Here is a 25,653-nt window from a genome sequence, read left to right on the forward strand (position 1 = left end):
GATATCATGAGCATCAATCCACGCAATTGGGATACGATAATATGCATCAACCAAGTCAGCGAGCCTGACCACCCGATCTCGTTAGTCGCCTCTTACGACAAGCACAGTCGCCTGTTACGGCAAGTATGAGTTGCTGAAGACCTATTCTATCCCGGATCTTCACGGGTTAGTCAATTCTTAATAACACTGAATAAAACTTGAGTATCTGTAGTTTTACTAAGACCATCAAGTACCCATACAGACAAGACAAGACATTTTGGCGTTTGTAACAATATTTTATTAAGGAAACCAGTCTGAAGTTAATAGGTATGTTATGTTAATGTATCCGTGACTATCGAGGATGACCTTTATCAAGGACAATAATACTCAGCTTTAATCACTGTGACCGTGGTATTTATCTAGAACTCTGGAAGGGAATAGCATATTTTGACATGACGCGGTCACGTCAAGGCAGCGCCATCTTGATAACCACAAATTAGCATAGCAAAGTGTTTGTGATGGACTGCCACTTGACAGCTCAGCACGTATTCCATTCTTAGGGTGGTGGTGATCATGTCATTTTTTGTGGGGGATCATTACCTGCACAATTTCTTCAGGAACATGTCCCGCGGTACCAGAGAGGTTGATATGCTAACGGGTCAGAGGGGTCGTTAATGCTAACGGGTCAGAGGGGTCGTAAATGCTAACGGGTCAGAGGGGTCGTTAACGCTAACGGATCAGAAGGGTAGTTAACGCTAACGGATCAGAGGGGTCGTTAATGCTAACGGATCAGAGGGGTCGTTAACGCTAACAGATCAGAGGGGTCGTTAATGCTAACGGATCAGAGGGGTCGTTAACGCTAACGGATCAGAAGGGTAGTTAACGCTAACGGATCAGAGGGGTCGGTAACGCTAACGGATCAGAGGGGTCGTTAATGCTAACGGATCAGAGGGGTCGTTAATGCTAACGGATCAGAGGGGTCGTTAACGCTAACGGGTCAGAGGGGTCGTTAACGCTAACGGATCAGAGGGGTCGTTAATGCTAACGGGTCAGAGGGGTCGTTAACGCTATCGGATCAGAAGGGTAGTTAACGCTAACGGGTCAGAGGGGTCGTTAATGCTAACGGATCAGAGGGGTCGTTAACGCTAACGGATCAGAGGGGTCGTTAATGCTAACGGATCAGAGGGGTCGTTAACGCTAACGGGTCAGAGGGGTTGTTAACGCTAACGGATCAGAAGGGTCGTTAATGCTAACGGGTCAGAGGGGGTCGTTAACGCTATAGGATCAGAAGGGTAGTTAACGCTAACGGGTCAGAGGGGTCGTTAATGCTAACGGATCAGAGGGGTTGTTAATGCTAACGGGTCAGAGGGGTCGTTAACGCTAACGGATCAGAGGGGTCGTTAATGCTAACGGATCAGAGGGGTCGTTAACGCTAACAGATCAGAGAGGTCGTTAATGCTAACGGGTCAGAGGGGTTGTTAACGCTAACGGGGGACACTCTCACTACTGAGAGCACTGACGTTGTGACATTTCTTTTCCGTGTGCGATAACAGTTTTCTTTTATCTTCCAGCTCCAGTTCCACAAAGCGATCTTGGCGCTAGGGTGATCGTAACTCCCATACTTTAACATAAGATCACTAAGATCTCTTTGTGGAACGGGGTCCATGGTTCCCGTCAACACACCAACCTGCCAGATCCGTTGTGATGTGGAAACGCTACCAGATAATGCACATTCCAACTGACACTGTTCCACAAAATATTGAACTTTGATTATTGTGCAAATGTTTACTAGTATAATATTCATGGCGAACAGCAACACGAATAGCTTAACCTGGCGCTTTCGACTCTGATGGTAGATAAACTAGGAGCCCAGGCTTTACGAGGTTAAGGGGGCCATGATAACATGTAGATTATTCATATTTACTGAAATGAGTCAACAATTAACCGTTGCACCGCGATATTAACCTCAGCCATACGGAATACCATACACTCGTGTATTTAGAGCATGACCAACTCAGTAGGAATTATTGATCAGTCGTCCCGACTGAATTAACCTTACGTTTGTTTGTTGTTTAACGCCGCACTCAGCAATAAAATGTCTGGAGTAGACAATCTAGTGATTGACATCATGAGCATCGATACACGCAATTGGGGTAGGCTGACATGCATCAACCGAGTCACCGATCCCGTTAGTCTCCTCTTTCGACAAGCATATTCGTTTGTTACAACAAGCATGGGTTGTTGAAGACCTATTCTAACCCGGATCTTCAAGGGTCGACTGCGTACGTAATTTGCGAGGTACAATTATTCAGTAATTTTAAGGTTGAAGTAGGTTTAAGATTGAAAGAATGGCACTTAAGAAAAACGTGTAAAATATACAAGGAAACTTCATTGAAGTCAAACATTTTTTTCTGATAACGTAATGCTTTTGATTATTGACGTCACTTGTGTTTTCACTGATGACGTCTAATCAATTCAACTGACCACAGCATTGAAATCGTCAAAATTCGCATGTGCAAATATCAGACAGTTGTAATTAGTATCGATATGTAACCTTTTAAGGCCGACTTATTATATATACTCATCAAGTTTATTAAGCAGTTTGACCGCCCGTTAAGATCCGGGTTAGAATAGGTCTTCAGCAGTCAACTGAGGCGACTAACAGGATCGGTTGGTCAGGCTCGCTGACTTGGTGTTGCTGCTTCTCCGAATGGCATAGAATGATGTCAGTCACAGAATTATGTAGCCCAGACTCGATTGTTTACAGACCGGCATCATATAGCTGGAATACTGAGTGCGGCGTTAAACAACAAACCAAAAAAACAAAAATCAGTCTGATCATATATTGTCCTAAAATTTCACACCCAAAGGTGATTGTGAAAATAAACCAGCTTTTGTTTATCTCGATAAATCAGAAATAAATGTATGCACATTTCTCCTAAAATAGTGTATGGGGTTCCGTATCGCGTCATGAACAAAGTATTTATATTGCGGTACATGCAGTCTCCTGGCTTGCCTAAATCCCCTATCCCCAACCCAAAATGATGAGATATAATTGATTTTGTTAAAATTATTTAACTTGTCGCTACAACAATCTTGGATAGGGTTGGAGGATTGAAGGGTTGGAGGATAGGGTTTGAAGGATTTTACCTGTGCCCCGACTGAATTCTATTTCAATCAACTGAATATATTCACTCCTAAATTAAATAAGAATCAAATCATTAACTGAGTACAATGAAGGCCAGTAATCATGTGACTAATGTTTCTGACGTCACAGCACCTGTTCAGGGACAAACTTCAGGCACCCTTTGGCCAAAAATAATGCTATGATTAATTTTATAAAAATCCGATCTTAGTTCTCGCTACTGCAAAACAAAGATCTGAGGAGATCCCATTGCGGGTCACGTCAGAACGACCTTCCATCCGACCAATCAGAGCGTCGCTGTAATGGGATCTTTGTTTAGCGGTAGCAAGAACTGAGATCTGTTTTTAATGATATTGTGCTATGATATACACTACCGGGCAAAAGAGTATACACTTGTAAATTGGATTTGACTAAAACATACCTCTATCGTTAGATACTCATCAATACGATGCATGTACTATTGCCAATGATACCCGTACCAATTATTTCTCCATCGATGTATCTGAATATGCAGGCACTCATTGACCAAAAATAATGTTATGATGTACACCCCCGGGCAAAAAAAGTATACACTTATAAATTGGATTTGACTTCAATACATCTATCCTTAGATACCCATCGATGTTATTCATGTAATATCCCCTATGACACCCGTATAAAATATTTCACCATCGAATAACTATTTTTTAATTGATTTGTTTTCACTATCAACTAAACATAGGAGTATACTTTCTTTCCCCCGTTTAATAGTAATCGACATATTCCAATTTGAGATATTGAAAACATAAAACACTTTCAATTTAGTTTTTAAAAATGATAATGTTCACTCACATTAATATGTGTTAGGTAGGATAGGTCGTGTCAACAGTAAAAGTTGTAAACCATATGAACAGCGGAAGTGACGTCACAGCTGGAACATCGGGAATTTGATGGGATGGCGCCAAGTTTTCCAATTAAAGAATATGCTTTCCAAAAAGTAAAATATAAATCTTCATGTTTTAATAATCTGAATTCTACTTAAATTTCAGGTTTTGATTGTATCAACGTTCAACATTATTTATGATTTATATTACGATTAACTCTGACGAAACCTAGGGGAATTAATAGCTTGAAAGTTTCATATCTACAACATAAAGTTGGCGACGATTGTGAATGCAAGCAGAAACTCGAAAAGCAGTATTGATGCACCGGTCGAAGCCCCGGATATTGGAGGAGTGTCTTGAATGAAGACACTGACTCGGTCCAGGCTCCCGTTGTTCGGCGCTGGCTCTATGTTGAGCAGTTTACACACGAGAGGGTAGATGTCGACATTCTGGATTGGATCTGATTTGAAGTTGGTCTTGAAGTTGGGTCCTCTAGCTAGAAATATAGGCTTCATAGTCATCAATCTGTTGTCGAAGCCGTGTGTGCCTTTAAGAGTACTTTTTTCGTTGTCTTTCTGGAATTGTAAGACAACAGAAACCAGTTCACAAACCAATAGTCTTCCCTGAATAATATTGGGACACCATGAAGCTTTTGATTTCTCTTTCCTATGCGTTCCAGACAACGACTTACCCAAGAGTGAGTGAGTGAGTATGGTTTTACGCCGCTTTTAGCAATATCACGGCGGGGGACACCAGAAATGGGCTTCACACATTGTCCCCATGTCGGGAATCGAACCCGGGTCTTCGGCGTGACGAGCGAACGCTTAAACCACGAGGCTACCCGACCGCCCCTTACCCAAGAAGACCATCATTTGTTGAAACCTTATTGCGCTAGATATAGGCTCGTCATCATTTGTATGGACCTAACTACGCTTAACGTCAGAACACCAACCAACATGTGGGTGATCAAAACATGCTTAATTACAGACGACCATAAGATGGGTTCACCTAACACGTTAAACCCAAGAAAATCGCTATGTGTTGCCACCTAGTTACGTCTTACTTCAGGAGGGGCGGTCGGGTAGCCTAGTGGTTAAAGTGTTCGCTCGTCACGCCGAAGACCCGGGTTCGATTCCCGACATGGGTACAATGTGTGGAGCCCATTTCTGATGTCTCCCGCAAAGGTATTGCTGGAATATTGCTAAAAGCGGCGTAAAACCATACTACCACTACGGGATAGAACATCCAGAAGTTATATTTTGTTGAGGTTTTACAGGGTCAGTAAACAACATCCACTCGTCTTAACGTTCTTTGGTAACTACCAGGGATTGTCTCCAGTGATGTTCTGAGGCTCAGAGAGTAATAATCAGCTGCCGCAGCAGCATACACACTAGCAGTCCACAATAACAATTACCGTATTCGACGTAATAAGCGCCCACGGCGATATTTGCTGATATATTGGCTAGTGAACAATCCCAATTAGCATCCCTTCCGATTGATCAATGTACACGAGACTTATTTATTCGTGTATATTACGCACCCGTGTGTTATATGCACCCTTAATTATGGGCAATTATATTCTGGAAAAATATGTCGTATATAAACAGTTCAGGCCGTCAGCATAAACCACAAAATTTATCTTTCAACTCAAACTTTCCACCAAAATATCATTCTAATAAGAGCCCCCTATTTCAAATTTTGAGAGCGCCCTGGGCACTTATTACGTCGAATACGGTAACAATTTAACACCAGAATAAAGACTATCTGTAGTTGTGCAATCGTCAACTCCGTGCACCCTGCCACCTTACGTTATAAATCATCCATCCCTCATCTGCTATGGCGATGATAGGCATGATCCTCCTGTTGTTCTTGTAGTGGAAGTGGTCGGGGATGTCGTCCTTCTTGAAGGCTGTGATGTGGGACACGTTGCGGAGGAGGGCCATGACGGCGTCCTCTCGTCCCGCCACAGGTTGAATATGAGCGACCGGGCCGACGCTCGGTACGCGGACGATATCGGAATTGTTCAAATAACTCTGGAGGTCAAGTGACTGAAAAATGGGATTAAACATCACTGGCATTGAAATGGAAATATTGGTCTGGTGGCATTGTGACGTCATCGTCAAGATGAGTGGTCTGGCTCCATTTCCCGCACGGTAAATGTGTTAATGGTGTTCCTGTAATTCTAAAAGTTACAAGGGACCATGCACCCCCCCCCCCCCCCCCCCCCACCCCACCCCACCCCACCCCACCCCCCACCCCCCTCACTCGCTCAACCATTAACTCAAACACCCATCCACTTGCTCCCCCTTCTTGCCTCCCTCTTTCAACCACTCATTCACTCACACACCCGCCCATAACCCCAACCACCCGCTCCACTCGCACAACCGCTCACCATTCAACCGCTCTCTCAACTACCCACTTACGCAATCTCGCTCACTCAACCATCCATCTACACACTCATTCACTCAACCATTCAACCACTTACTGATCCACCCACTCACTCAACCAATCACCCACACACTCACTCAACCAATCACTCAACCATTCACTCAACAACCTACACATCCACCCACTCACTCAACCACACCATCACCCACTCACTCAGTCGCTCAACCATTCAACCACTTACTGATCCACCCAATCACTCAACCACCCATCCACACACTCACTCATTCACTCAACCATTCAAACACTTACTAAACCATCCAATCACTCAACCACCCATCCACACACTCACTCATTCACTCAAACATTCAACCACTAACTAAACCATCCACTCACTCAACCATTCACCAACACACTCACTCAGTCGCTAAACCATTCAACCACTTCCTGATCCACCCACTCACTCAACCAATCACAAATACACTCACTCAGTCGCTCAACCATTCAATCACTTACTAAACCATCCACTCACTCAACCACCCACACACTCATTCAGTCGTTCAACCATTCAATCACTTACTAAACAATCCACTCACTGAACCACCCATCCACTCACTCAACCATTCAATCACTTACTAAACTATCCACTCATACAACCACACATCCACAATCTCACTCAGTCGCTGAACCATGAAACCACTCACTCAACCATTCACTCAACCTTTCACTCAACAACCCGCCCATCCACCCACTCACTCAACCACCCACCCACACACTCACTCGCCCACTCAACCGTTCAACCACTCATACAACCACACATCCACAATCTCACTCAGTCGCTCAACCATGCAACCACTCACTCAACCATTCACTCAACCTTTCACTCAACAACCCGCCCATCCACCCACTCACTCAACCACCCACCCACACACTCACTCGCCCACTCAACCCACCCATCCACTCACTCAACCACACCATCACCCACTCACTCTCTTTACTTAAAGGGGGACCATGCTGGATGGTCTCTCTGTAGATGTTGAATTTAGATCCCCAGATGAAACATTGCTTCTGTACGGGTCGGGTAATCATTATTTTCTACACTGATGGACTCACCCTTGTTTTACTGATTGAAGTCATGCCATGGTCGCTGGTTACAATGAGATTCACCTCGTTTTCAAGACCATTGTCCTTCATTTTCTGCACGAGGTAACCAAGGATACCATCCATTTCCTTGACCTTTTGAATGATCTGTGGAGAATCTGGACCAGACACGTGTCCAGTATGGTCAGGTTCCGGATAATACAGTGTCGCCATTTGGACGCCTTTGGTCTTGAACCAGTCAATGACTGTATCCACTCGCTCCTTGTATGGGGTGTGATCACTGTAGTTTAACCAATAGTCGGGGCGCACACCTCGAATCTCAACCTCACTGCCGGGCCAGTAGTAGGTGCCCGTCTTGAGGCCCTGGAAGTGGAGGTGTATATGTGACAGTGTGTGAGTGAGTATGGTTTTACGCCGCTGTTGGCAATATTCCAGCAATACCACGGCAGGGGACACCAGAAATGGGCTTCACACATTGTACCCATGTGAGGAATCGAACCTGTGTCTTTGGCGTGACGAGCCCACTACACCACAGCCCTGTATACTTAACAATCAATGCATAAATCAGTCAATGTGTAAAGTGTGATTCACTTAGACAATTTACAAATTGCCTAAATATTTCAATCATTTCACAAATTGAGAGAACACTCCATTTATTTGACTGATTGACTAAAAGATATTAAGAAGTTAAAAAGGCCTTAAAACATCACATTGAACTTATTATGCTAGGATAAGAAGCCAAACTAAATTTTAAAAACACATTACATTGACTTTCGTTTCCTTTTAATCCTTTCATTTTCAGTCACTGGGTCGTGAATTTCAGCATCAAAATGTTTGGAATTCGTTAACATATTCAAAAAATGAAAGATGTTTCAGTCAATTTGTAAAAAAGGTGAAATATTTTCGCGTTTTTTAATAAATCGCCTAAGTGAAGATTCAGTAATTTTACATATTGACTGTAACATAATATATAACAGTTACATTTTTCTTAGAAGGCAGTTGTGATCTCCAATCAGAATCAAAGATTTACACTCTTCAAACAAAGAAACGCACAGGTAGTATGTAAATTTAGTTCATTGAACCTGACTACACAAAACATCCGGTATATAAATTGGATACATGTTATTTGAAAATGTTATTGGCCTGATATTCGACAAAAGGTGCGTCAAAACGCAGCCATTGTTGATTTGTAATGTCTTAAGCGGCATTGTTTTCACACTTGTTCAAAAATGTCATGGAGGAAAACAGTAAAGCAAAATGCACGTGCAAGTTATGGCATTCGTAACTGTGGTAGTGGCTAAAAAAGGCAAGCATAAGCCAATAATTTGTCATTCAATTGTCAACATGTTTCAAGTTCGGATATTGCCGAAAACTCTGACGATCGACGATCGGACCTTCGCCATAGGACGTATCCAAAGGGGGGAATCGCAGTTTTCTGTTATACGCCACTTCAGTGTCCACCACAGCACCATTTGCCACCTTTGTGACCGATACACGCAGTTCAATTCCACTGCAGATCGTCCGAGAACCGTCCGACCAAGAGTTATCACCCTTGCACAGGATCGCAACACTGGACTGTTCCACCTACGTCATCGCAATGCCACAGCTACGGCGACTGCTGGACGCATCCCTGGTTTGAGGAGGATATCGGACCAGACTATCAGGAACCATCTTCGCGAGGCTGGAATCCGACCCAGAAAACCAGTTATCGTCCGTTTTGCAATAGATCCATCGACAGCGACGCTTGCGTTGGTGCCATACCTTACAGCCTTGGAATTTGAGAAACTGGAGACGAGTGTAGCTTAGCGATGAATCACGATTACGTCTTCACCGGCGAGATGGAAGACAACGTGTTTATCGTCGTCGAAATGAGCGTTTTGCCCCACATTGTGTACGTGAATTCTACAATTTCGATGGCGGTAGAGTCATGGTGTGGGGGGCCATATCCTACACCACGAGATCTGACTTGGTTGTGGTTCAGGGAAATTTGACAGGAATTCGCTACATGAATCAAATTCTTCAACCTCACCTTCTTCCAATCATTGACCGCCAGAGGGGGCTGTTTCAACAGGACAACGCTCCACCGGACACAGCTCGTGTAACGGTAGACTACCTACCTAATACCAACATCAACGACTTGCCCTGGTCGTCGAGATCTCCAGATCTCAACCCAATCGAACACCTCTGGGATGAACTCGATGGACGTGTACGTCAACGTCACAACACGCCGCAGACACTCCCAACGCGTTACAATGGGGCAGAATTCCGCAGGACAGAATTCGTACACTTATCCAGTCAGTGCCGAGGAGATGCAGAGCCGTGATTGCTGCCCGGGGCGGGCCCGGAGTTCAGCGCAGCCATGTGGCGACAACATGTGACTATCGAGCTCCAAAATTTCATTTATGTATCTATGATGTTAAATTAAATATATCGACTTTATTAGGTACAATAAATTTACTAAAAATCTACCTGTGCGTTTTTTAAGAGTGTATGACTGAAAGGGATGAAGAGTAGCCAGATACTTAGCATATTGCTAAAAGCAGCGTAAAACCCTACTCGCTCATCCATGTGATCCTATGGCCCGTGTCACAGAGTACCCGTAGCCCTATGTTATGACGTGAAATGGTGTTTAACGTGGTGGTGATGGTGAAATTGGATTTAACGTCGCGATCAAATTTATTGCGCTTATATAGCGATGTGCATACGTCAGGCAGGGTAACAACAAGTACCATCTTTTAACTTCAGTTGGTATAACGCGGTCATGGAACGAAGCTTCAACCGTACGCTCTCCGGGCAGACGCTTTATCCACTGGATCATGGAAGCGTATTGTAGGCCCACGGCTGTCTATGTATGGGAGTCGATGAGGGGCTACAATGAGTCAGCTTCTTTAGGCGATCTTAAATGAACATGAGAAACGTTTTAGCTGAAAAAAAGGAAATATTATTTGAAGTACCTGTTTTTTGGCTGTGACCCACAATGGTTCTCCCCCATTCCACCAGCGAGGCTCGTGGGTCCTCATTGAGAAAGTAGAATTGAACACTGGGTCATACATGTGGTTCTCCGTGATCCCGTGACTCTCCTCATGCAGGCCTGGGTAAAACAGTGAGTGAGTGAGTGAGTGAGTGAGTGAGTGAGTGTGTGAGTGAGTGAGTGGGTGAATGAGTGAGTGAGTGAGTGAGTAAGTGGGTGGGTGAATGAGTGAGTGAGTGAGTGGGTGGGTGGGTGAATGAGTGGGTGAGTGAGTGAGTGAGTGAGTGAGTGAGTGTGTGTGTGTGGGGGGGTGAGTGAGTGAGTGAGTGAGTGAGTGAGTGAGTGAGTTTAGATTCTACTTGAAACTTGACTGTCCAACTACATTCGCGCATTCTCTGAAGTCGTAAAATGTACTACAGCCTAAGCACCCGTGAAAATCCGGGTTAGAATAGGTCTTCAGCAACCCATGCTTGCCGTAAAAAGCGACTCTGCTTGTTGTAAGAGGCGACTAACGGGATCGGGTGGTCGGGCTCGTTGACTTGGTTGACTTGGTTGCCTGAGCAACACGTAGTCCTGTCCCTCTCTCCATAACACACACTGTCTATAACAAGCACTGTCTATAACAAACTCAGCTACTTACCAGTCACCATGGTGTAGTGGTTGGGAAACGTCTTCGTCACAAAGCTGTTGTTCATGTAGGGCAGCTTCACGCCGTGCCTGGCGAAGTCGTCAAAGTTGGGGGTTTCCACCTTGTCCAGGTAGTCGTACCGGAAGCCGTCCATGGAGACGAGCAGCAGCTTCCCGGTGTAGTCCGCCATGACAGACGCCACCAGACCCGCCAGGAGCAGGAGGAAGATGGAGGAGGACATTGTGTGAGATCAGCTGAAACACGGCAAATATCAATACAGTGTCTTAGACTCAGCAACAATGAAAACCAGACCTCTGCACTGATCGTGGCTGTGTTTGATGTGTGTGTCCCACTTTGGATCTGTGGTACTGATTACGACTACAAAGTTATCTAAGCCGTACCTTTGGTTATAGTGTACCATCTGAGAACACTAGAAAGCACATTCCAGGCGGTGCGTGTATGTGAGTGCGTGTATGTGAGTGCGTATATGTGAGTGTGTGTATGTGAGTGCGTGTTTGTGAGTGCGTATATGTGAGTGTGTGTATGTGAGTGCGTGTTTGTGAGTGCGTGTATATGAGTGCGTGTTTGTGAGTGCGTGTTTGTGAGTGCGTACATGTGAGTGTGTGTATGTGAGTGCGTGTTTGTGAATGCGTATATGTCAGTGTGTGTATGCGAGTGCGTGTTTGTGAGTGCGTGTTTGTGAGTGCGTACATGTGAGTGTGTGTATGTGAGTGCATGTTTGTGAGTGCGTATATGTGAGTGTGTGTATGCGAGTGCGTGTTTGTGAGTGCGTATATGCGAGTGCGTGTTTGTGAGTGCGTATATGTGAGTGTGTGTATGTGAGTGGGTGTATGTGAGTGTGTGTATGCGAGTGCGTGTTTGTGAGTGCGTATATGTGAGTGTGTGTATGTGAGTGGGTGTATGTGAGTGCGTGTATGTGAGTGTGTGTATGTGAGTGCGTATATGTGAGTGGGTGTATGTGAGTGCGTGTATGTGAGTGTGTGTATGTGAGTGGGTGTATGTGAGTGGGTGTATGTGAGTGCGTGTATGTGAGTGCGTATATGTGAGTGTGTGTATGTGAGTGGGTGTATGTGAGTGTGTGTATGTGAGTGACTGTTTGTGAGTGCGTGTATGTGACTAAGTGTTTGTGAGTACGTGTATGTGTGTGTGTGTATGTGAGTGGGTGTTTGTGAGTGGGTGTATGTGAGTGACTGTTTGTGAGTGCGTGTATGTGAGTAAGTGTTTGTGAGTGCGTATATGTGAGTGTGTGTTTGTGAGTGTGTGTTTGTGAGTGCGTGTATGTGAGTGCGTGTTTGTGAGTGCTTATATGTGAGTGCGTATATGTGAGTGCGTATATGTGAGTGTGTGTTTGTGAGTGCGTGTATGTGAGTGCGTGTTTGTGAGTGCGTGTATGTGAGTGAGTGTTTGTGAGTACGTGTATGTGAGTGCGTGCAGATCGGGTGGTCAGACTCGCTGACTTGGTTGTTGCATGTCATCGATCCAAATTGCGTGGATCGATGCTCATGAAATTAATCATTGGATTGTCTGGTCCAGACTCGATTATTTACAGACCGCCGTCATATAGCTGGAATATTGCTGAGTGCGGCGTTAAACAACAAACCAACCAACCAACCAACCAACCAACCAACCAACCCACTTTGGGTCTATGGTACTGATAATGATTGTGACTACAAAAAAAACTTTTAATACTTTAGGTAAAGCTTTTGACCTTCAGTACATTGAATGCTTATGTCAGCGATTCACGGTAAATTACCATCGGATTTAAGCAAACAGCTTAAACTACATCTTCCCGGTGCAAGGGACTTAACTAAATCCTGTTTCCACCCTTGCCGAACTAGACTGGAATGATTAAGTTTTATATTTTGGCTGGACTAAAGAGTCTATGTGGGTGAAGTTTGATGCCGTACACATACTACAGTTTTGTTAGGACAGTCTGAAAATACAAGGACAAATGTTATAAATAGTGTGAGTGGGTGAGTTTAACCCCTCGACCAAAATGTGGGAAGGAGGTGAGGTGAGGTGAGGTGAGGTGAGGTGAGGTGAGGTGAGGTGAAATTAGGTTTAGCATCGCGTCCACGATTATTGCGTGTGTGTGTGGCTGTTTGTACTAGTCCGGAATGATGCCGATTTATAGTGCTAGCTCACTGAGATACCATGCCGCAGTTTAACATGAATACCCCACTCAGACACAGTATACTGACTCCGAGCGGACCAGTCCTTGTTTTAGCCCCTTAATGCCGAGCGCCAGACAGGTTAACAACAACAACTACCATCTTTAAACGTCTTTTGGCATGACGCGGCCGGGGATCGAACCCCAGACCTTAGGCTCTCCGGGCGGACCCCCTACCACTAGACCACGGAGGCGGTCAATGAGTGAAGGAAGGCCAAAGTGAAGTGAAGTGCCTTGGATGACTATCTACCCTACCCCAAAATATCGTAAGGAGTCTAAAGTCATGGAAGCAATGTCCTTTGTTCACTTACACAAAGCATTCTTACGACTATCTTAAATCTATGTTAAAGTATGGCAGTTACGATCATCGTAGCGCTAAGGTCGCTTTGTGCAAGTGGGCCAAGGAGAGGAGTAAAGCCAAGGTAATTACGTCAAAGGAAACAAGATTCAAAATTCAAGATTCTTTATCTCAGGAGGCCTCGTGTCCCCATCTTCCGGAGGCAAGGGAATTAACTGACTTTAAAAGTCCAGTTTCCACCCTTGCCGAACTAGGCTGGTACTATGGAGTTAGATTTTGGCTGGACTAACGAGTCTATGCATAGTCCAATCAAAATCGCGCACCGAAATCGAAATACGGTTCCTAAAGTGTCATGCAGATTTCGGTCGACTGCAGGATTTGCAAAGCATGTGCACCGCTAGCTCGTTGTCAACAGATATTTTCTAAATCTTTTCATGTTTTAAATCAAGGTGCTCACGTGATTTGATGCACTTCGCCATGTAAGACTCGTTTTATCACAATATAGATCTTGATTATCGATCAGATCGTCTTGACTGGGCGCCATCGTTTTGTTTGAAGCAAATGCAAGTGATACGAGAGGTGGAATCTGATTGGTCCATAGGAGAGGCATAGAAGGAACATAACTCATAATAGCCACTGTTGGCGCTACGATCGAGCCAAGGGAATTCCAGCCAAGGTCGGCAAGGGTGGAAACTGGACTTTTAAAGTCAGTTAACTCCCTTGCCTCGGGAAGATGCGTGTCCCAGGCTACAATACATTTATATCTAATTCATTTGTGGATCTTGCACAATTGATATGCTGTTATTCCATGATATGTGACGTAATACATAGTTATATTTGTTTTTGTTGTTATTTATATTTCTCTTCACGGAAACAAGGCCAACTAATGCAGCCAAGGGCAAAATGTCAAGTTAATAACGTCAAGGACGCAATAGCAGGTGTAGAATGTGAAGGAAAAACTATCAAACTGAACACTTTCTAACCGATTTTTTTGTTGAAATCACAGTAATATCCGTATCTTAATACAGTTATGTCCCCTTTAGACAGAGTTTCGCCATAACCAAGTTCTATATAATTAGACAATCACATTAATGTAAGATCTTAGTTCTAGCTATCGCTAAACAAAGATCTGAGGCCATCCTATTACGGGTCACGTCAGAAAGACCTTTCATCAGACCAATTAGAGCGTCGCCTATGTCGTTCCGGACGTGATCTTTGGGTAGCGGTAGCGAGAACTAAGATATGATTTTAACGCGATTGGATAATGAAACTGTTTGTTAGTGTAGACAAGCAGCATGCAACATTGCCGAGCACGTCTCGACCCTGAAATATATACATAGTCCAGAGTTTTGTAACATATCATGTTAAGCGTTTTGATGTCGGGACCTAGAGTGTCAAGCGATAGCTATACATTCTGCAACCACTCTTATTTTGTAATTCTATCCAAACTAGTGTGACAGTCTATGGGTCTAAATGGTGTTGTGTGTCGCTCGAGGCAAAGCACAGAATAGACAATCTATGCAAGTCAAATACCACCTTGATACATAGTCAACGTAACGATAGAGTGAGTGAGTATGGTTTTACACCTCTTTTAGCAATATTCCAGCAATATCACGGCGGGGGACACCAGAAATGGGCTTCACACATTGTACCCATGTCGGAAAACGAACCCGGGTCTTCGGCGTGACGAGCGAACGCTTTAACCACCAGGCTACCCGACCGCCCCTCGAGGTATTATGAAACAATCTATCAGATGCTTATTTTGATCTGCTCTTACGACAAACTAGGGGTATTGGAACATCATTGTTTGGCCTGAACCCCCTTGGGGTACCATATCCGGTACCCTGACCCCATTTCCCCTAGAATTTATTACCTGACAGCATAACCAGATACCAGTTGTCCGACCTCTGAAAGTATCCCCAGTACTGATAACCTTGATAGCTGCCCCTCAAACTCTTGTACACTGACCTTGAAACTGACACCAGTCGTAGTGCTAATCCGTTATTTTGGCATAAAGAATAACCTCTGTAAAGTCTCCGCGTCAACTCCGGTACTCCCTTGAACCTCAGGTCAGCAGACAACTGATACATGCCTCTGTTGCCAGTGATGTGTCCTGATACTGGACCCTTGTTTTTGTCACTGTCATACAAACCCTCCATACCTATCAGCGGTGAGTTCGATCAAGCTGTGCACTATCAACATATCAAGAGTCAACACGTATTAATGTCACCTCCAGAAACGCCTCTGTGGTCTAGTGGTAGAGCGTTCGCCGGGAGAGCGGAAGGTCCGGGTTTCGATCCCCGTCCGCGCCATACCCCAAAAAATAAAAGATATTACTTGTTGTTGTCCTGCCTTGCACTCGGCACTAAGGGGCGTAAACAAGGACTGGTCCGCTCGGAGTCAGTATACTGTGTCTGAGTGGGGTGTGCATGTTAAACTGCCGCATGGTATCTCAGTGGGCTAGCACTATGAAATAGGCATTAGTCCGGATTAGTACAAACAGCCACACACACACACGTACATGCACATCGCTATATAAGTGCAATAATCTTGGACGAGAGGTTAAATTCCATTTCACCTCACCTAACCTCACCTCTGGAATTTAATCTTAAACACTTGCTCGGGTAACAGTCAACATCACACATTGACTAAAGCCAAATAGGATATACATCATTGATAACATCGTAAGTTTCAAGAGCTAACGATTTCAGCGGTAAACATTCAAAAGGGATGTTCTCACAAAAACAAAACTATTTCTTTTACTTTTTGACGATAAAACAGATTTTTTAATAACAGGCAGGTCATGAATATAAGGATAAAACACAAGATTAAACGTCCGAAATGTTTATTGGTATTTTCGGGGCACGGTAGGCCTAGTCGTCCAAGGCACCGGAATTCGCTGTGGGTTCGAATCCCGGTTAGCCACAATTATGTTTCTAGGTTTGTCAGCACCATACCCGTGCTCTTGGGTTTCACCGAAGTGGTAAACGTCAGAGACCTGCATTACTTCGGGCTTTCCTCCCACATTGAGCTGACATGCCGTGATACAACTGGAATACTGTTCAAAGCGGCGTTAACCCAAACTCACTCACTGATAGTGAGTCTCCGGCATGTGCGCTGTTAGTGTCTCCAATCATAGGCGTATCTAGAGAGGACGCAAGTCTTCGAGGTCACATTGTTGATGTTCGAGGTCACATTGTTGATGTTCGAGGTCACATTGTTGGTGTTCGAGGTCACATTGCTGATGTTCGAGGTCACATTGCTGATGTTCGAGGTCACATTGTTGATGTTCGAGGTCACATCGTTGATGTTCGAGGTCACATTGTTGATGTTCGAGGTCACATTGTTGATGTTCGAGGTCACATTGTTGATGTTCGAGGTAACATTGTTGTTGTTCGAGGTCACATTGCTGATGTTCGAGGTCACATTGCTGATGTTCGAGGTCACATTGCTGATGTTCGAGGTCACATTGTTGATGTTTGAGGTCATATTGCTGATGTTCGAGGTCACATTGCTGATGTTCGAGGTCACATTGCTGATGTTCGAGGTCACATTGTTGATGTTTGAGGTCATATTGCTGATGTTCGAGGTCACATTGTTGATGTTCGAGGTCACATTGTTGATGTTCGAGGTGACATTGCTGATGTTCGAGGTCACATTGCTGATGTTCGAGGTCACATTGTTGATGTTCGAGGTCATATTGCTGATGTTCGAGGTCACATTGTTGATGTTCGAGGTCACATTGTTGATGTTCGAGGTGACATTGATGATGTTCGAGGTCACATTGCTGATGCCCCACGCATGTGACTGAGAACGTGTAATAACTACCCTCGTGTTTTATGCCCCCGAGTGGCCTCTGTATCATCACACTGTCATCCATATCCTCCACTACTCTTCCTGACCCCATCTTACCGAGGAAAGGGCGTTAACTGACTATGAAAGTCAAGTTCCAACCCTTGCCAAACCAGGCTGGAATTCCGGAGTTACAGTTTTGCTTGACTAACGAGCCTATGCATATTTTAATCAAAATCGCGTAACAAACTGGACATCAGGTTTGTAAACAACATTTATTTCAACGTGCAGATTTTGGCCGACTGCAGGACTTACAAAGCATGTGTACTGCCAACTGGGCGACGACAGATATTTTGCAAATCTTTTCATGTTTGTATTCAAGGTGCTCAAGTGATTTGATGCACTTCGCGGGGTAAGACCCGTTTTATTACAATATAGATCTTGATTATCGATCAGATCGTTTTGACTGGACGCCGCCATTTTGTGTGAAGCAAATGCAAGCGATATGAGTGATTGAATCTGATTGGTCAGTTGGAGGTTCATAGAAGCGACATAACTCGTCATAGTCACTGGTGGCGGTACGATCGAGCCTGAAAATTCCATCCTAATTCGGCAAGACTTGTATAGCAGTTAACGCTCTTGCCCTGACCTGAATACAACATTCAAATACAACAGTTGTATTCCTCGTTATCGTCAGTGTTTGATGATGATGAACTTGAATACTTGCAAACCCGTGAAGTTTCTGATTATAATAGGTCTTCAGCATCCCATATTTGCCGTAAATGGCGACTATGCTTGTCATAAGAGGCGACTAACGGGATTGGGTGGTCAGACTTGCTGACTTGGTTGATGAATGTCATCGTATCCCAATTGCGTATACCGATGCTCATGATGTCAATCACTGATTTATTAGTACAAGCAGACAAATAAATCAATATAGATTTCGCGTCCGTTAAGTCCCTGGTCCATGTAATAATCGATTATCGATCCATTTATTTCATCACGTTTAGTTATGATTTTGATTTTGAGCTCTGGGACCCTTTCTCGGCCTTTTACTTCACCATCAATCTGACCCTGATTAACCCACAAACACATCTCAGCCATAGCTACGCTGTAATGTCGAGTGTCACGTACGTGTTTCTTCACTTAACGTGACGTGCCTGTGTAAATATTTTGCATCTTAGATTTTGTCATACTTTGGAACATCATCGATGTCTAAAAACAACAGTATTTTAGAAAATTCCTTCTTCGCCAAAACGTAAAAAAGTGTTTTGCAATTACGACCCAGTGAAAAGATACCTTGTTACCTTTTTCTATATTTTTTACCGGTCTTGACGGTGTCAGGCTGAATTCCCAGCGCTCAGCAAAGTGGTTAACCCTTACGGTGCTAAGCGAGGTGTAGGTAAGAGGTTAATGCATGTTTAAGTAGAACTTGAATAGTTAAACAACACACTGGGTGCAGTCCTCAAGGGTACAGAAAGTGGATAATGTTGATCTGTTGTTCCATAGGTTGGGCAAAGTTTAGCAAGAAAATCTCACATTCATTTAAGAAAATAGATATTAAACGCGGTATCGGCAGTGTTAAGTCATTTGGCTATATATCATTTTAAAATATACTTCCTGGCAAAAGAAAGTATATACACTTGAAAATTGGATTTGACCCAAAATTACAAACGTTATGAAAAACGTTAGTAGGCTAAAATAACAGTTGCTGAATAGTGGACCTTAAGGTCCAAAATACAACAATGATAACGAATCAGACATCACCATCGATAACCATTACGTTTTTGTTTCATTTTATCCACCATCAAAGATGGCTGTGTACTTTCTTTTGCCAGGCAGTTTGTTGGCTTTCCTTCGGTAGACTCCACAGACCGAGAAATGTGATGAGATACTTTGTTTGTTTGTTTGTTTGTTGTTTTCTTGATGAATATCATAAGGAGGGTCCCACGCCGTCAATAACATGCAATGATTTGTTTGTTTGTTGTTTTCCCCCGTACTCAGCAATATTTCAGCTATATGACGGCGGTCTGTAAATAATCGAGTCTGGACCAGACAATCCAGTAATAGATCGCATGACATGCATCAACCAAGTCAGCGAGCCTTATCACTAGATGTCGTTAGTCGCCTCGTACGACAAGCATGGGTTGCTGAAGACCAATTCTAACCCGGAATCTTCACGGGACAACATGCAATACCATCCCGACCAGGCTATCCACTGAGTCACGTGTGAAGCAATAGAGTGCTGGGGACCTGGGCCCACTTGCACAAAGCGATCTTAGCGCTAAGACTATTGTAAGCCTATGTTAAAGTATGGGAGTTACGATCATCTTAGCGCTAAGGTCGCTTTGTGCAAGTGGGCCCTGTTCTTATCAAGGCGCTACAAATCGCATTTCAAAATTTCAAAATTCCGAAAACACGTATGCCATCGTGATATAATCGTTTTATAGTGTGTTTAGTGTAATTAGCCGTTGCTTGAATATGTCTCAAACAGTTATAGTCGGTATGAAGGGGCACGGGTGGCCTAGTCGTCTAAGGCACCGCAGTTCTCTATGCAGAGTCGCGTCCCTTGGGCACACCAGAATCCTGTGATTGTGGGTTCGAATGCCGGTTCGTCCCAACTATGTCTAAGGCACCGTGATTCGCTGTGCAGAATTACGTCCCTTGGGTACGCAAGAAACCTATGATTGTGGGTTCAAATCCCGGTTTTTCCTGATTATGTTTCTAGGTTTGTCAGCACCATACCCATGTTCGTGGGTTTAACACAAGTGGTAAACGTCTGAGACCTGCATCACTCAGTGCTGTCCTTCCACATTAAGGAGACACGCCGTGATATAACTGTTAAAAGCAGCGCCCACTATAGTCGGCATACGGAAGGCAAATACGATACACATTATAACACTAGGACGGGGCAATTCTCATGGCGTCGTAGTGCTATTGACAACTGTAATCCATTTCATTAAGTATGACAGAATTATTCCAATTCTAAATGCAATTGGGATCAAGCGTTAGTATCACAGATTCAAAACAAGATTAACAGGGAATTGTTTTCATAGTGAAAATATTCAATATTAGAGTTGTTATTGTAATTCTTAATGACATTAGGAACAGAATATAAGTAAATATTGTTATCATAATTACCATATTCAATATTAGATACTATAAGTAGTCATGTATGGAGCTAGTCATGTATGGAACCCGGGTCGGAACAAATAGTATTACAGATGGAACGCATTAGCATGATTATTTCTATAACTAATATATTCAATATTAGAGACAGTCATGGTTTTAGATAGTCATGCACGAAGTGTGCACTACGCTGTGACTAATTCAGATATTTCCATATGTAAGAGTTAGGTAAAAACAATGGCTATAGTAGCTACAGGAGTGTGTAGCTACAGGAGCGGGTAGTTTTGTAGTGTATACCTACAGGAGTATGTAGCTACAGGAGTGTGTAGCTACAGGAGTGTGTAGCTACAGGAGGGTGTAGCTACAGGAGTGAGTAGCTACAGGAGCGGGTAGTTTTGCAGTGTGTACATACAGGAGGGTGTAGCTACAGGAGGATGTAGCTACAGGAGTGTGTACCTACAGGGGTGTGTAGCTACATGATGTGTGTACCTCCAGGGGTATGTAGCTACAGGAGTGTGTACCTACAGGGGTATGTAGCTACAGGAGTGTGTACCTACAGGGGTGTGTAGCTACAGGAGTGTGTACCTACAGGAGGATGTAGCTACAGGAGTGTGTACCTACAGGAGTGTGTAGCTACAGGAGTGAGTAGCTACAGGAGCGGGTAGTTTTGCAGTGTGTACCTACAGGAGCGTGTACCTACAGGGGTATGTAGCTACAGGAGGGTGTAGCTACAGGGGTATGTAGCTACAGGAGGGTGTAGCTACAGGAGTGTGTACCTACAGGGGTGTGTACCTACAGGGGTGTGTAGCTACAGGAGTGTGTACCTACAGGGGTATGTAGCTACAGGAGGGTGTACCTACAGGAGTGTGTAGCTACAGGGGTATGTAGCTACAGGAGGGTGTACCTACAGGGGTATGTAGCTACAGGAGGGTGTAGCTACAGGGGTATGTAGCTACAGGAGGGTGTAGCTACAGGAGTGTGTACCTACAGGGGTGTGTACCTACAGGGGTGTGTAGCTACAGGAGTGTGTAGCTACAGGAGTGTGTAGCTACAGGAGTGAGTAGCTACAGGAGCGGGTAGTTTTGCAGTGTGTACATACAGGAGGGTGTAGCTACAGGAGGATGTAGCTACAGGAGTGTGTACCTACAGGGGTGTGTAGCTACATGATGTGTGTACCTACAGGGGTATGTAGCTACAGGAGTGTGTACCTACAGGGTTATGTAGCTACAGGAGTGTGTACCTACAGGGGTGTGTAGCTACAGGAGTGTGTACCTACAGGAGGATGTAGCTACAGGAGTGTGTACCTACAGGGGTGTGTAGCTACATGATGTGTGTACCTACAGGGGTATGTAGCTACAGGAGTGTGTACCTACAGGGTTATGTAGCTACAGGAGTGTGTACCTACAGGGGTGTGTAGCTACAGGAGTGTGTACCTACAGGAGGATGTAGCTACAGGAGTGTGTACCTACAGGGGTGTGTAGCTACAGGAGGGTGTACCTACAGGGGTATGTAGCTACAGGAGGGTGTACCTACAGGAGCCTGTACCTACATGGGTGTGTAGCTACAGGAGTGTGTACCTACAGGGGTATGTAGCTACAGGAGTATGTAGCTACAGGAGTATGTAGCTACAGGAGTGTGTAGCTACAGGACCGGGAAGTTTTGCAGTGTGTACCTACAGGAGTGTGTACCTACAGGAGTGTGTACCTACAGGAGCGTGTACCTACAGGGGTGTGTAGCTTCAGGAGTGTGTACCTACAGGGGTATGAAGCTACAGGAGGGTGTACCTACAGGAGGGTGTACCTACAGGGGTATGTAGCTACAGGAGGGTGTAGCTACAGGAGCGTGTACCTACAGGGGTATGTAGCTACAGGAAGGTGTCCCTACAGGAGTGTGTACCTACAGGGGTATGTAGCTACAGGAGGGTGTACCTACAGGAGTGTGTACCTACAGGGGTATGTAGCTACAGGAGGGTGTAGCTACAGGAGTGTGTACCTACAGGAGTGTGTAGCTACAGGGGTGTGTAGCTACAGGGGTATGTAGCTAGAGGAGCGAGTACCTACAGGAGCGAGTACCTACAGGAGTGTGTAGCTACAGGGGTGTGTAACTACAGGAGTGTGTAGCTACAGGGGTGTGTAGCTACAGGAGGGTTTAGCTACAGGGGTGTGTAGCTAGAGGAGCGAGTACCTACATGAGTGTGTAGCTACAGGGGTGTGTAGCTACAGGAGTGTGTAGCTACAGGGGTGTGTACCTACAGGGGGGTGTAGCTACAGGGGTGTGTAGCTAGAGGAGCGAGTATCTACAGGAGCGAGTACCTACAGGAGTGTGTAGCTACAGGGGTGTGTAGCTACAGGAGCGAGTACCTACAGGGGGGTGTAGCTACAGGGGTGTGTAGCTACAGGGGTATGTAGCTACAGGAGCGTGTAGCTACAGGGGTGTGTAGCTACAGGAGTGTGTACCTACAGGAGGGTGAAGCTACAGGGGTGTGTAGCTAGAGGAGCGAGTACCTACAGGAGCGAGTACCTACAGGAGTGTGTAGCTACAAGGGTGTGTAGCTACAGGGGTGTGTAGCTACAGGAGTGTGTAGCTACAGGGGTGTGTAGCTACAGGGGTGTGTAGCTACAGGAGTGTGTAGCTACAGGGGTGTGTAGCTACACGGGTGAGTAGCTACAGGAGTGTGTAGATACAGGGGTGTGTAGTTACAGGAGTGTGAAACTACAGGGGTGTGTAGCTACAGGAGTGTGAAGCTACAGGGGTGTGTAGCTACAGGAGTGTGTAGCTAGAGGAGGTAGCTTTTGGATTCGATACCCAATATGGCGGAAACCCTTTCATTGCGCTTCATAGCGGAAGGCACTTTCAGCGCATTACAGCTAACCCACTCGCACCATTATCAGGCCCAATCAGGTAATACTGACCCTCTTCTCTTCAGCGATTCATTTTCATATAATTTTCACCTCTATTTCGCATTTTACGGCCAATGGAATATGTTTCAATTATGCTAATCAATTCAGGTTATTCTCTGGCGTGGACGTTTTATATGTTGATGACTTTCTAATATCTTAACGTTCACAATAAACATTCCAAACTAAATGCTACAAGAAGAACCCGTGCAATGTTATTCAAACTGATACGTATTTTTACATATATAATTTTCAAACAGGTGAACATCATTCAGATGAAACATGATTATGACTGAAAAATAGAAACTTACGGTTGATGGTGTTCCCAGATGCCTTGACTCGTCACAAATGTGCTATCAGGCCACGTCTGACCAGTACAAACTGAATCACGCAGTACTGACCTCATCGCTTGGCAACAGAGGAATTGTATCTTGGTGTCTCTGAATCACGTGTTCATGACATCAGTGCCAAGCATCAAGATGATGCTACCCGCTAGTTGGGTGTCTTGTATCTACAAGTATTCGTCACTGATGACCAAAACCTTCTCAGACGTTTATCAAGGGTAAATTTCATGTCAACACTCAATCATTTATAGATATGACCTTCGTTGACAGGCGATCTTCCTGTTAGATTATAGAGTAATGGATTGAAGCTCGGAACATTATATTTGTAGTTCAGGGCGTATGCAAATAAAACCCTTTCCATAATCATGTGAGTGAGTGAGTTGGGTTTAACACCGCTTTTAACAGTATTCTAGTTATATCACGGCGTGTCAGCTTAATGTGGGAGGAAAGCCCGAAGTGATGCAGGTCTCAGACGTTTACCACTTTGGTGAAACCCACGAGCACGGGCATGGTGTTGACAAACCTAGAAACATAGTCGGGGTGAACCGGGATTCGAACCCACAATCATAGGATTCTGACGTGCCCAAGGGACGCAACTGTGCACAGCGAATCGCGGCGCCTTAGACGACTGGGCCACCCGTGCCCCCTCCATAATCATGAGACATCTCTGCTAAACGCATTGTACGACTACACTCTTCAAAAAAAGAAATCCACAGGTAGATGTTTAGTAAATGTATTGTACCTAATAAAGAGCTCGATAGTCACATGTTGTACAAAGGCATTGAAAACTGTTCATTGTCATGTCACATAAAGCCGCAAGGTAGCGCTGAACTCAGTATCTCGTGTGATCGTTCCGGGCAGCAATCACGGCTCTGCATATCCTCGGCACTGACTTGATAAGTGTACGAATTCTGTCCAGCGGAATTATTCGCCATTCTGCTTGTAACGCGTTGGCCAGTTGTGGGAGCGCTGCGGCGTGTTCTGACGTTGACGTACACGTCGATCGAGTTCATCCCAGAGGTGTTCGATTGGGTTGAGATCTGGAGATCTGACGGCCAGGGCAAGACGTTGATGTTGGCATTAGGTAGGTAGTCTACCGTTACACGAGCTGTGTGCGGTGGAGCGTTGTACTGTTGAAACTGCTCGATTTGTCGAATTCACGTTCACAATGTGGGGCAAACGCTCATTTCGACGACGATAAACACGTTGTCTTCCATCTCGCCGGTGAAGACGTAATCGTGATTCATCGCTAGGCTACACTCGTCTCCAGTTTCTCAAATTCGAAGGCTGTAAGGTATGGCACCAACGCATGTTAGATATGAATTAAAATGAAGTCATATTGTCATATACAGATATCTCCAAAGAATACGCGGAAATCGTGGAATATATACAAAAAAGGGGCGGTGCTTAACTTATGTAACAATGTAACAATGGCGTCCAGTCTAATGGCACGGGAGAACCAGTCGTCTAAGGCGCCGCGATTCGCTGTGCAGAGTTGCGTCCTTGGACACGCCAGGACCCTATGTTTGTGGGTTCGAATCCCGGTTCGCCCCGATTATGTTTCTAGGTTCGTCAGCACCATACCCGTGCTCGTGGGTTCCACCGAAGTGGTAAACGTCTGCATCACTTCTGGCTTTCCTCCCACATTAAGCTGACACGCCGTGATATAACTGGAATAATGTTAAAAGGGACGTTAATCCCAACTCACTCACTCACTCACTCCTCATCCACTCTTATCCCCCTGGCCATCATAACGCCGATGAGTAGTTTATCATGCATCAACATTATGTATTATCCAATCTGTGTGTCGGGCTGCTTTGTCCTATATAATAATCCATATATTGAACATGTTCATCAGTGCACGTGTTGAAAAAGACAATCCCCTCAAAATCAGATTTTAATCGTCCCCACTGCTACACAAGGATCCGAG

The 25,653-nt window shown here is 44.7% G+C and overlaps 1 protein-coding gene across 1 annotated transcript; it reads right to left on the reverse strand.

Moving 5' to 3' along the window:
- Window positions 1-254: 254 nt before the first annotated feature.
- On the reverse strand, window positions 255-23,840 carry LOC124138058 (ectonucleotide pyrophosphatase/phosphodiesterase family member 5-like). The gene is made up of 6 exons (XM_046504566.2): window positions 23,691-23,840; window positions 11,085-11,326; window positions 10,428-10,564; window positions 7,486-7,836; window positions 5,796-6,035; window positions 255-4,562 (listed from the first exon to the last, which is right to left on the reverse strand). Exons 2-6 carry the CDS (start codon window positions 11,311-11,313, stop codon window positions 4,248-4,250), a joined length of 1,272 nt encoding a protein of 423 aa, XP_046360522.2. The 5' UTR covers window positions 11,314-11,326; window positions 23,691-23,840; the 3' UTR covers window positions 255-4,247.
- Between the last annotated feature and the right edge of the window lie 1,813 nt (window positions 23,841-25,653).

Source organism: Haliotis rufescens, unplaced genomic scaffold, assembly GCF_023055435.1.
Source record: "Haliotis rufescens isolate VD_foot unplaced genomic scaffold, xgHalRufe1.0.p SCAF_12, whole genome shotgun sequence".
Taxonomy (NCBI): domain Eukaryota; kingdom Metazoa; phylum Mollusca; class Gastropoda; order Lepetellida; family Haliotidae; genus Haliotis; species Haliotis rufescens.